The sequence below is a fragment of the Podarcis pityusensis genome (assembly GCF_964106645.2).
Source record: "Podarcis pityusensis genome assembly, chromosome: 12".
NCBI lineage: Eukaryota > Metazoa > Chordata > Lepidosauria > Squamata > Lacertidae > Podarcis > Podarcis pityusensis.
In genome coordinates, this window is record NC_138037.1 from 3,092,937 (window position 1) to 3,104,716 (window position 11,780).

Genomic DNA, 11,780 nt, shown 5'->3' on the forward strand with positions numbered 1-11,780 from the left:
ACTACAACTCCCATCATCCCTTGCCAGCAGGACCAGTGGTCAGGGAAGATGGGAGTTGTAATCCAACAGCAGCTGGAGAGCCAGGTTTGAGAAACACTGCGGTGGAGGGTCCCCTCCGTGGTCCATGCGCAGAGCGGGAGAAGCCCCAACCCCACCTGCTCCAGTTTTGGCATAACCTCAAAGCCAGCTCTGCTGAGCGGCAAGGCTCAGCCATCGCCTCTCCCCGCTGCAGCTGGCTCACCAGGTAATGGGGACGGCTGCTTCATGCTCTGCTCCCATCGGGATGCGGCTCTGCAGGTAGTGCAACTGCCCAAAGTACTTGCGCAGGATGCTGCAGCCTTCGAAGTCCCTGGGCACGTTGACGGCGTTCTGGGAGGGGAGAGGAAAGGGACAGGAGTCAGGTTAATAATAAAAATAATAATAATAATTTATTATTTATACCCCACCCATCTGGCTGGGTTTCCCCAGCCACTCTGGGCGGCTTCCACAGAAACCAAAAATACACTAAAATATCACACATTAAAAACTTCCCTGAACAGGGCTGCCTTAAGATATAATAATAATAATAATAATTTATTATTTGTACCCCGCCCATCTGGCTGGGTTTCCCCAGCCACTCTGGGCAGCTTCCATAGAAACAAAAAATACAGTAAAATATCACAGATTAAAAGCTTCCCTGAACAGGGCTGCCTTAAGATGCCCTCTAAATGTCAGGTAGTTATTTATTGCTTTGACATCTGATGGGAGGGCATTCCACAGGGCGGGCGCCACTACCGAGAAGGCCCTCTGCCTGGTTCCCTGTAGCTTTGCTTCTCGCAATGAGGGAATCGCCAGAAGGCCCTCGGAGCTGGACCTCAGTGTCCGGGCAGAACGATGGGGGTGGAGACGCTCCTTCAGGTACATTGGACTGAGGCAGTTTAGGGCTTTAAAGGTCAGCACCAACACTCTGAATTGGGCTCGGACTGCAGGCTGTGCTGAGGTCACAAGATAACTGCCGATAGTGACCACTATCCCTTCAGGAAGCATTATCACATTTCAAAAATAAAAACCACGCGCACACAGTGCAAAGCTCTGCCTGGGAAGCACAACCCTGATGGGATAGTCCTATTGTATGAGCACCCCAGTGGCTAAAAATTTCCTATGCTAAACGCCTTCAAACTGATCTCACCTCAAGGCAGCTTCAGGGGCCAGATAGTATTGCAGGAGATTGGACTAAATAACAGCAACAATAATGTAGTATTATTATAGAGTAAGCATATAAAATATAATAAGAATATAATATTATTAACCCCACCTATAATAATAATTGCTCGGTCCCTGCTCCTGCCAACCTAGCAGTTTAAAAGCACGTCAAAGTGCAAGTAGACAAATAGGTACTGCTCCGGTGGGAAGGTAAACGGCGTTTCCATGCGCCACTGTGGTTTCACCAGAAGCAGCTTAGTCATGCTGGCCACATGACCCAGAAAAACTGTCTGTGGACAAACGTCGGCTCCCTCAGCCAGTAAAGCGAGATGAGCGTCGCAACCCCAGAGTCATTTGCGGCTGGACTTAACTGTCAGAGGTCCTTTACCTTTACTTTTATAATAATAATAATTTTATTATTTGTACTGTGCCCATCTGGCTGGGTTGCCCCAGCTGCTCTGGGTGGCTTCCAATGTAATAAAAACTCAGCAAACATCAAAATTTAAAAACTTCCCTAAACAGGGCTGCCTTCAGATGTCTTCTGAAAGTCAGATAGTTGTTAATTTCCTTGACATCTGATGGGAGGGTGTTCCACAGGGAGGGCGCCACTACCGAGAAGGCCCTCTGCCTGGTTCCCTGTAACCTCACTTCTCACAGGAAGGGAAACACCAGAAGGCCCTCAGAGCTGGACTTCAGTGTCCGAGCTGAACGATGGGGGTGAAGACGCTCCTTCAGGTATACTGGGCCGAGGCCGTTTAGGGTCAGCACCAACACTTTGAACTGTGCTTGGAAATGTACTGGTAGCTCATGAGGTCCTTCTTCATGTGACATGCGGAGGATAGCAACATGAGAACAGGGCCTTTTCTGTGGTGGCTCCCTGCTTGTGGAAAGCATTCCCCAGGGAGTTTCCCCTGGCACCATCATTACATATCTTTAGGCACTAAGGAAAAACATTTCTTTTTCTCCAGGCCTTCAGCTTTTAACTATCTGTGGCCTCCTTGAGAGGGTGGGATGTTCTAATCCAGCCTTTTAAAAACAAGACTGCCTTTCAGAGTTTTTTTTTGTCCTGCGGTGGTTTTTTTTGGGTTTTTTTGAGTTGTTCTGTGTTACCTTGGTAAAAAAAAGTGGCTAATAAATTCAATAAATAACAACTCAGAAGAAAAGTGGCATGTAAGTATTTTAAAAGAAATGAAGATTTTAAAGCAAGACTGCCTCCCCAATCCGCTTCTCTCTGCCTCAGTTTCCCCTCTTACGGACTCCTGAAGGTCCTGGTGGGCAGCACTGCATCATGTGAACCAAGTAAACCCGTGTCACCATCACCGAGAGGAAGAGGAGGGTTGGAGGAGAACCACGTATGTCCTCACCTGCCTCAGCTGCTCCAGCTTCTTCAACTCTTCATTGTAGTTCTCTGGATTTTCACCATAGTTCTTCAGGACAAACTAGCATGTGGGGGAGGGAAGGAGATGTACCCATTTATTCATTGAACATATAATATAGCAATAATAATTAAATAATAAACTTTTATTTATATCCCACCCTCCCCAGCCGAAGTCGAGCAATAAAATAAAATGGAACACAGCATTCTAAAATCAATTCAAAATTAAATTAATGGCAACCATTGGGCTAGAGTTCTGTGAGGATTACCAAAGGAGGGGGTCAGGCTGTGCCTTGGCCAAAGGCCTAGTGGAACAGCTCCGTCTTGCAGGCCCTGCGGAAAGATGGCAAGTCCCGCAGGGCTCTGGTCTCTTGGGACAGAGCGTTCCACCAGATCGGGGCCATGGCCGAAAAAGCCCTGGCTCTGGTTGAGGCCAGTCTAACCTCCTTGTGGCCCGGGACATCCAATATGTTTTTGTTTGAAGGTTGTAAGGTCCTCCGTGGGACATACCAGGAGAGGCGGTCCCGTAGGTACGAGGGTCCTAGGCCGTATAGGGCTTTAAAGGTTAAAACCAGCACCTTAAACCTGATCCTGTACTCCACCGGGAGCCAGTGCAGCTGGTAGAGAACCGGGTGAATGTGATCTCTAAGCCCTTTATATAAAATTAATACCAACAACGTTCAGTAAAATTTTCTAAAGCAAAACAAGATGAAAGCAAGATTAAGGAACAACATACAACTGCATATTAGAGACACAACCAAGCAGTGTACAAAGCAAAAATCTGGCATTTGAAGATCGGAGTACAGGAAATAACTGGGTACGTTTGAGAGGTGTTTCAAGCTCCCTACGGCCACCTGAGGCAGAGGGTACTGAAGCACCCAAGGGTGATGAGGGTATTCCAGAGGTGCCATCACCAAGAAGGCCCTGCCTCTCCTTTATCACCAGGTGACTCTCCTGAACCCAGGCCTGGAGCACCTCAAGATAATCAGCTGCGTTCAAGACAGGGCTACCATATGTCTAGAATTTGCCAGACATAGCAGCGACTCGGCCATCGTAAACAGCGTCTGGGTGGAAAATCGCTGAAATGTCCAAGAAAAACCCGGACGTATGGTAACCCATTTCAGAAGTGTAGATTTTGGCAAATTTCCTTAAAAATAGGGCAAAACTTCCTCTCTCTTTTTGGAGATTTTGCTCAACAACTCCCCCCCCCCAAAAAAGCTCAACAGCTTTTTTGTCCTCATTTTCACTTTTTGAAATATGGCAACCCTAGTTCAAGAGTGTCTGCAGCTGACCTGCCACTATCCATCACTTTGCTGAAAAGGCGTCTTGGACAGTGATGGTACTTGTCAAACAAAGTGGTGGCCTGTCTAACCCCCAACTGGAAGAGAGTTCCACAGGATGAGACCCACAATACAGAACATAGCATGGCTCCTGGTGGATATGAGCCAAAAGGGTGAGCAAGTTTTCCAGCTTTCTTTTCTCACAGGACTCCAACAGAAGAGAGCCCTCGGTCCCCACTTATAACCAGCTTCCCTCCACAGAAAGCCACTGTGGTGTGGTGGTTAAAGAATCGGGCTAGGGCATGGGTAGGCAAACCTAGGAAGTGAGAGCTGGACCATAAAGAAAGCTGATCGCTGAAGAATTGATGCTTTTGAATTCTGGTGCTGGAGGAGACTCTTGAGAGTCCCATGGACTGCAAGAAGATCAAACCAATCCATTCTGAAGGAAATCAGCCCTGAGTGCTCACTGGAAGGACAGATCCTGAAGCTGAGGCTCCAAGATTTGGGCCACCTCATGATAAGAGAAGCCTCCCTGGAAAAGACCCTGATGTTGGGAAAGATGGAGGGCACAAGGAGAAGGGGAGGACAGAGGACGAGATGGTTGGACAGTATTCTCGAAGCTACCAGCATGAGTTTGACCAAACTGCGGGAGGCAGTGGAAGACAGGAGTGCCTGGCATGCTCTGGTCCATGGGGTCACAAAGAGTCGGACATACATGACTAAATGACTAAACAACAACAACAGAATGTGTCCTTTTATTTAAAATGCATCTCTGGGTTATTTGTGGGGCACAGGAATTCATTCATTATTATTATTATTTTTTCCAAAATACAGCCCGGCCCCCTACAAGGTCTGAGGGACAGTGGACCGGCCCCCTGCTGATAAAGTTTGCTGACCCCTGGGCTAGGGACTGGGAGACTGGGGTTCAAATCCTCATGTGAAGTGCCCTAAAATACATACCTGGACTTGTTTTGATTAATGTCTGCAGGGGACTTTGTGGATATTTAAGTTATAATTAGAAAAATCCTAATAACTATTCGTAAAGGACGCAGTTTATAAGAATTAAAAAGGAGGCCGGATACAGGATAAAGGAAGTCTTTTTATTTGGCTGTTTGTGTTGTTGTATGTTATGTTCACTGTATGTTATGTTCATGTTTAATGTGTATTGGGGGTGGGGGGTTGTGTTATGTTGTAAATAAAATTCCAATAAAATAAATCAATAAATAAATCAAATCCCCATGTGACGCTCACTGGGTGTGCCCTTGGGCTAGTCACTCATCCTCAGCCTAGTCTACCTCACAAGATTGTTGTGGGGATAAACTGAGATGGGGGGAGAAATATGTGTGCCACTTAGAGCTCCTTGCAGAAAAGGTGAGATACAAATGTAAAATGAATAAAATCCAAACTACAGCTCTTGTCCTCATAGCCATTTACCGTCCTCACAGCTTCCCAGAGACCGTTCCCTGCTCTGTCAACACCAGATCCCAACAGGTCAGGCCAGAAAAGCCACATTCTTTGCTTCCGGGAACAGGTGTACTGCAGTCCAGAAAAGAGGCCTCATCGTGTTGGAAAGCAAAGAGCCAACTCAGGGGTCCAGAGAAGCTGCCTGCCTTATGCAGGACTTTTGATGTGCAATGAACTTTATCCTGACCGCCACGGAGTAAAACAAATCCCTCTTACACCCTTTTCGCAGCTGGGAAAATCAAGGCCGGAAGAAAGTCACTGTGATCCACAGCCAAGGGAGATTTGCATGTGGATATAATATAAATAAGGGATGCGGGTGGCGCTGTGGGTTAAACCACAGAGCCTAGGACTTGTCGATCAGAAGGTCGGCGGTTCGAATCCCCACGACGGGGTGAGCTCCTGTTGCTCGGTCCCTGCTCCTGCCCACCTAGCAGTTCAAAAGCACGTCAAAGTGCAAGTAGATAAATAGGTACCGCTCCGGCGGGAAGGTAACGGCATTTCTGTGCGCTGCTCTGGTTTGCCAGAAGCGGCTTAGTCATGCTGGCCACATGACCCGGAAGCTGTACGCTGGCTCCCTCGGCCAATAAAGCGAGATGAGCGCCACAACCCCAGAGTCGGTCACAACTGGAGCTAATGGTCAGGGTTCCCTTTACCTTTAAGTTTGTTATTGGTATGAGCTTTCCCATCACCCTTCTGAGTAATACGCCTCTCCACCATCTCACTATATATAAGGGTCTGGTGACTTCTGTTTCAGTGTATCTGAAGAAGTGTACATGCACATGAAAGCTCATACCAATAACAAACTTAGTTGGTCTCTAAGGTGCTACCGGAAGGAATTTTTTTATTTTGTTTTATGTAAGTACAGTGGTACCTCGGGTAACATATGCTTCAGGTTACATACTGTCAGAGCTGCTTCCAGATCCTAGCTCACAGAGGATCACGCTAGCCAGCGATCATTAAATAAAAGTCTTTATTGAGTTACAGTTTCCATTCTCAAGCTGCTGCGTGCAACTCTACGTCTCATGGTTAGATCGGCGAAGCTCCATCTGAGTCTCCGCCCCTTGTACACCAACTTAATATCCTAGCCTTGCTCCACCTTTTCCGCCTGACTGTTCTTCTCTGGGTCCCTCTGCCCCCCGGGGTCTCTTCCTTCCGGGATTCCTCTGACGCTGACGCTGACCCCCCTGACTCTTCTCCCTCCTTTCGGCGGGCTTTAGGACCTGGCTCCCTTTCCGGGCTGCCTACTGCGCCACCTTCCTGTGCATTTGAACTTGGCACGCGCGCCCAACCTTCCACCTTCCGTCTGACCGTTTCTTCGCTCCCCGATGGAGGTGTGGCCACTCCTGACTCGTGCCCTCCCCCCTGTTGTGAGCTGCCAGCGCTTGATCCCTGGCGCCCTTCCTCTTCCCTGCTCTCTGGCGGTAACGCTGGTCCTGATTTCCAACTGCTCCCCTCTGAGTCCCCTCTGGCTCTATCTTCCTGGGGTGTCCCCCTAGGCTCCTCCCTTGCCCTGGCCACTGGTGCTCCTTTCTGTGAATCTTCTGATTCACTGGAAAGACTCGGAGATCTCGGGTCGTCGTCATCACTCATCTTTTCTTCTGCCTCCTCTCCCTCGCTCTCTGTTTCCTCCCTTGCCCTTGCCTCTGCTCCTGAACCCCTGACACATACGCTTCAGGTTATAGACTCCGCTAACCCAGAAATAGTACCTCTGGTTAAGAACTTTGCTTCAGGATGAGAACAGAAATCATGCGACAGCAGTGGGAGGCCCCATTAGCTAAAGTGGTGCTTCAGGTTAAGAACAGTTTCAGGTTAAGAACGGACCTCCAGAACGAATTAAGTTCTTAACCCGAGGTACCACTGTACAAAGCATTTTCCTGGCTCAGAGACTTTGCACCCTGTGTGATCTCTGCCTCCTATGCGCATGCATGCACGCACACACAGTCATTTTCTATGGAGAGAAACAGGAAGGGCAGCACCAGCCATCAGCAGACTATGACTCAGCCCCTTTCCTTCTGAGCAGAAGCGACATCACAGACAGATCCAGGCAACACTGCCCATCAGAGATGCCTGGGGAATTTTACTGCTTGAAGCTGTTTTTCAATTATCGCTTTTATTACAGTACAACTTCTGGGGACGCTGCGTTAGGAGCTTTCCAAGGGTAGGAAATAAGTATAAACACATGAGAAATTACCAAGAACGCTCCTAATGTAATACAGTGGTACCCCGGGTTACATACGCTTCAGGTTACAGACTCCGCTAACCCAGAAATAGTACCTCAGGTTAAGAACTTTGCTTCAGGATGAGAACAGAAACGCCCGGCGTTGGCATGGTGGCAGCGGGAGGCCCCACTAGCTAAAGTGGTGCTTCAGGTGAAGAACAGTTTCAGGTTAAGAATGGACCTCCGGAACGAATTAAGTACTTAACCCGAACTACCACTGTACAGTAAGGTAATGTAACTTTTGGGTTGCAAACGTGGCAAACCCGGAAATGTATACTTATGGGTTTCGCCACGCTCGCTTGCGAAACCAAGCAGCTACAGAAGGCATTGCAGTTGGAGATGCCCAAAAGCAAAAGTGGGAAACCCTACCGAATAGATTCTGACTAGAGAGCAGGTAAGAAGAACAGGAAGGAATTACAGTGGTGCCTCACAAGACGAAATTAATCCGTTCCGCGAGTCTCTTCGTCTTGCGGTTTTTTCGTCTTGCGAAGCACGGCTATTAGCGGCTTAGCGGCTTTAAGAAAAAGGAAACAAACTCGCAAGAAGTTCGTCTTGCGAAGCAAGGCCATAGGGAAATTCGTCTTGCGGAACAACTCAAAAAACGCAAAACCCTTTCGTCTAGCGAGTTTTTCGTCTTGTGAGGCATTCGTCTTGCGGGGCACCACTGTAATTGGGTATTTTGCTTGTACTTCCTTGTCCCATAGGATCCCCAACATTTCCCAATTATTGGTGCCATTTTTACATTACAGGAAGCTGACTGTTATTTGAATGGCTTTGGATGGAACCACATAAATCTCTTAACTGCTTCAGATTTTCCCAAAGAATCCAGGGGTTACTATCAGACTGCAGCCCAGTTTCCAAAAAGAAGGGCGATGTTCATTTCATAGCATTTATATGCCACTTGACTGTAGAAAACCTCAAAGTGGTCCTTAATGTCAATATCCTTAATAATGGCAAGCAGAAAGTGCTCTCGCTCTGTCTCCCACTTGTATGACTTTTGCCTGGCTATGTCACCCTCCATTTTATTTTATTTTATTATTTTATTGATGGCCCACAATCCTATTTGCTCAACGGCTGGTGACTGACTTAGGAGTCAAGTTGCAGTGCCTATTATTATTATTTTATTAAATTTGTATACCGCCCTATAACCTCCGGCTATTACAAATACACCTTACACTGCTCATTTTTGATCTTGAAGTCAGTAGTACATCAACATCCAGAGACTTGAGACGTTTTGGAGAACACTTGCTAAGAGTCACTCTGTCAGAACCTAAGGAACCCATTGTGGGTTTCTTTTTAAAATTCTCTTACCCATGTACAAGGTGCTGCTTCCATGGCACAAGAGCAGGCATCCCCAAACTCGGCCCTCCAGATGTTTTGGGAATACAATTCCCATCATCCCTGACCCCTGGTCCTGTTAGCTAGGGATCATGGGAGTTGTAGTGCCGAAACATCTGGAGGGCCAAGTTTGGGGATGCCTGCACAAGAGAGTTCATCCATTTAATGAACTTCTGTTCCCTATGACTACAACTTCCATCAGCTCCAGCAGGCATAACGGTAGTCTCAAAAATCTGGAAGGCAGTAGGTCAGGGGAGGCTGGCCCAAGGGCTACATGCCAACTTGAAGAGGCTACCAGGGACACAAGATTATTAATTGGATGTGGCAAGGAAAGTGTATGTGACAGAGCATCTGAATATAATTTGGATCTAGGCAGATATGGAGACAAAGAGAATGGTAGGCACGAAGTGTGCTAAGTCATTCATTGGGGGCAGAAGAGCAGCCCAATTCAAGAGACTGAGTCAGGAGTTCAGAAGATGAGCCTGGAGATTGTTTGTCGAGACTAACGGCCCTAAACACACCCACATTTTCTCCCACACTCTCAGTCATCACCCGTCACGCCTCGCAACCTTCCTTCCTATCCCGACGAGCCTTCCCCTCCCACCAAAATGCACATCAAGGCCTGCTCCCAATTCCTTGACCCTGATTTCTCAAGAATGATCAACCATCACATCAAGAGAGCACACTCAGTTCCTTCGTTTAGGTCAGAAACCCCTTAGTCCAGCGAATCTCAGGTTTTGAGATTGCACTCGTCAACTTACTGCTCCCCAAACCATCACCAACGGCTTGCTCCATAACAGCACGCAGAGAGGTCCCCACATGCAAGCAATAAACAAACAATAACAATAGGCCCCACTTTCTTATGCTCAGGGCTCCATATCAAGAAAATACTCAGCCTCCTCCCCAGAACCATACCTTAGCACTTGAGGGGTATGTTTTTAAGACCCACCAAATAACTGGGAGTTGTTCTGAACCTTCCCCCCCTTTTGGTGCTGTGTTGCTAACCCACGCTGGGACCTTCAGCTTGAAGGGTGTGGCAGGGCAGGAAGATCCAAGGGCAATCCAGGAAACTGTTAAAACATTGCACTGCAGTACAGTATAATATATAATCATATCTCAAGAGTGATAATTATACTTTGGGAAAGATTTGTGCCGCTTGTGCATTGCTTTATGCTTCCTGGATGTCCTGGGATCATATTCTAAAGTAGTTGTGTTCTATGTTATAAATCAAGCACCGCTCAGAGTCCCCCACCCCGTTTTCCAATGTGTTCCTTATCTATTAAAATAAAAATAAAAATCGGCAAGCAAAATTGTTGGTTCGAAAGTGTGGCCCCAGAGCAGGGGGGAAAGTTTGACAACTACTAGGCATTATTTTTATTATTATGCCTGCCCCTACCTCATACCCCCTAGGCCTTTGCCTCTTCCCCACCCCGCCCCCACTAGGCTAATAATAATACAGTGGTGCCTCACAAGACAAAAAGAATTCGTTCCGCGAGTCTTTTCGTCTTGCGAAGCACGGTCCGTCGCAACTGCGCCTCTTCAAGCGGCTTTAAGAAAAAAGCACAAGACGTTTTCGTCTTGCGAAGCAAGCCCATAGGGAAATTCGTCTAGCAAAGCAACGCAAAAACGGAAAACCCTTTTGTCTAGCGAGTTTTTCGTCTTGCGGGGCACCACTGTAATAATGATGATGATGATGCTGTCTGCCCCTCCCCCTTAGGCCTCTGCCCCTCCCCTTCCCCACTAGGCTAATAGTAGTAGTAATAATAATAATAATGATGATGATGATGCCACCCCCTCCCCCTTAGGCCTCTGCCCCTCCCCCACTGGGATAATAATAATAATAATGTTGTCTGCCCCTCCCCCTTACACCTCTGCCCCTCCCCTTCCCCACTAGGCTAATAGTAATAATAATAATAATAATAATAATAATGCTGCCTGCCCCTACTCCCTAGGCCTCTGCCCCTCCCCCACTGGGGGGATAATAATAATAATAGTAATAGTAATAATAATAATAATGCCTGCCCCTCCCACTTATGCCTCTGCCCCTCCCCCCCTAGGCTGATAGTAATAATAATAATAATAATAGCGCTGTCTGCCCTCCCCCAGGCCTCTGCCCCCCCCACTAGGCTAATAGTAGTAGTAATAAGAATAAGAATAACAACAATAATAATAATAATAATAATAATGCCGCCTGCCCCTCCCCCTTAGGCCTCTGCCCCTCCCCCACTGGGATAATAATAATATTAATACTGCAATAGTGCCCCCTGCCGCCCCTCCCCCCCCCGCGCCTCCCACCTTCTTGACGGCCTGCTGGAAGCCGAACTCTCCCGCCTCCTTGAGGTCCAGCCAGATCATGGGCATGCGGGGCACGGCCTCCATCCCGCCGGCCTCGCCTCGCGGCCCCGACGCGGCGCAGCACCAGCCGGGCCCCTGCCAGGAGGCTGCCCAAGCCCAGCCCAGGAGAAGGAAGAGGACGCGGCGGCGGCGGCGGCGGCGGCGGCTGAGGGGCTCCTCCGGCCCGGCCCAACTTCCGGCGCCCCGCCCACTCCCCGCCGGAAGCCGCGGCGCCTGACGGGAAGCGTAGTTCCCGCTCCCGGGGACGCCGCCAAGAGGGCGCGAAAGGCGCTCGGGGGACTACAACTCCCAGAAGCCCCGGCCGCCGGCAGCGCTTGCTCGGGGCTGATGGGAGTTGTAGTTCGGCAACCGCTGAAGGCCGCGCAGGTGTTGAGGGAGCGCATCTGGACAGCTGTGCGCAGGATTCCTGCATTGCAGGGCGGGGGTGGACTAGATGACCCTCAGGGGTCCCTTTCTGTGATTCCAGACCCTATTTTCCTTTTTTTTACCCCCATGGTAATCTTCATTAGTTTTATAAGTACAGTGGTACCTCAGGTTACGGACGCTTCAGGTTACAGACTCCGCTAAC

The 11,780-nt window shown here is 48.5% G+C and overlaps 1 protein-coding gene across 1 annotated transcript in view; it reads right to left on the bottom strand.

Annotated features, from left to right (window-relative positions):
• PTPN23 (protein tyrosine phosphatase non-receptor type 23) overlaps positions 1-11,322 on the bottom strand; it is a 57,886-nt gene extending 46,564 nt beyond the window's left edge. Inside the window, exons 1-3 of the mRNA XM_080973965.1 lie at positions 11,153-11,322; positions 2,547-2,621; positions 242-369 (exon numbers count right to left, since the gene is read on the bottom strand). Coding sequence (XP_080830091.1) covers positions 242-369; positions 2,547-2,621; positions 11,153-11,236 — 287 coding nt within the window. The 5' untranslated portion in view covers positions 11,237-11,322. The remainder of the gene's footprint in view (positions 1-241; positions 370-2,546; positions 2,622-11,152) is intronic.
• Between the last annotated feature and the right edge of the window lie 458 nt (positions 11,323-11,780).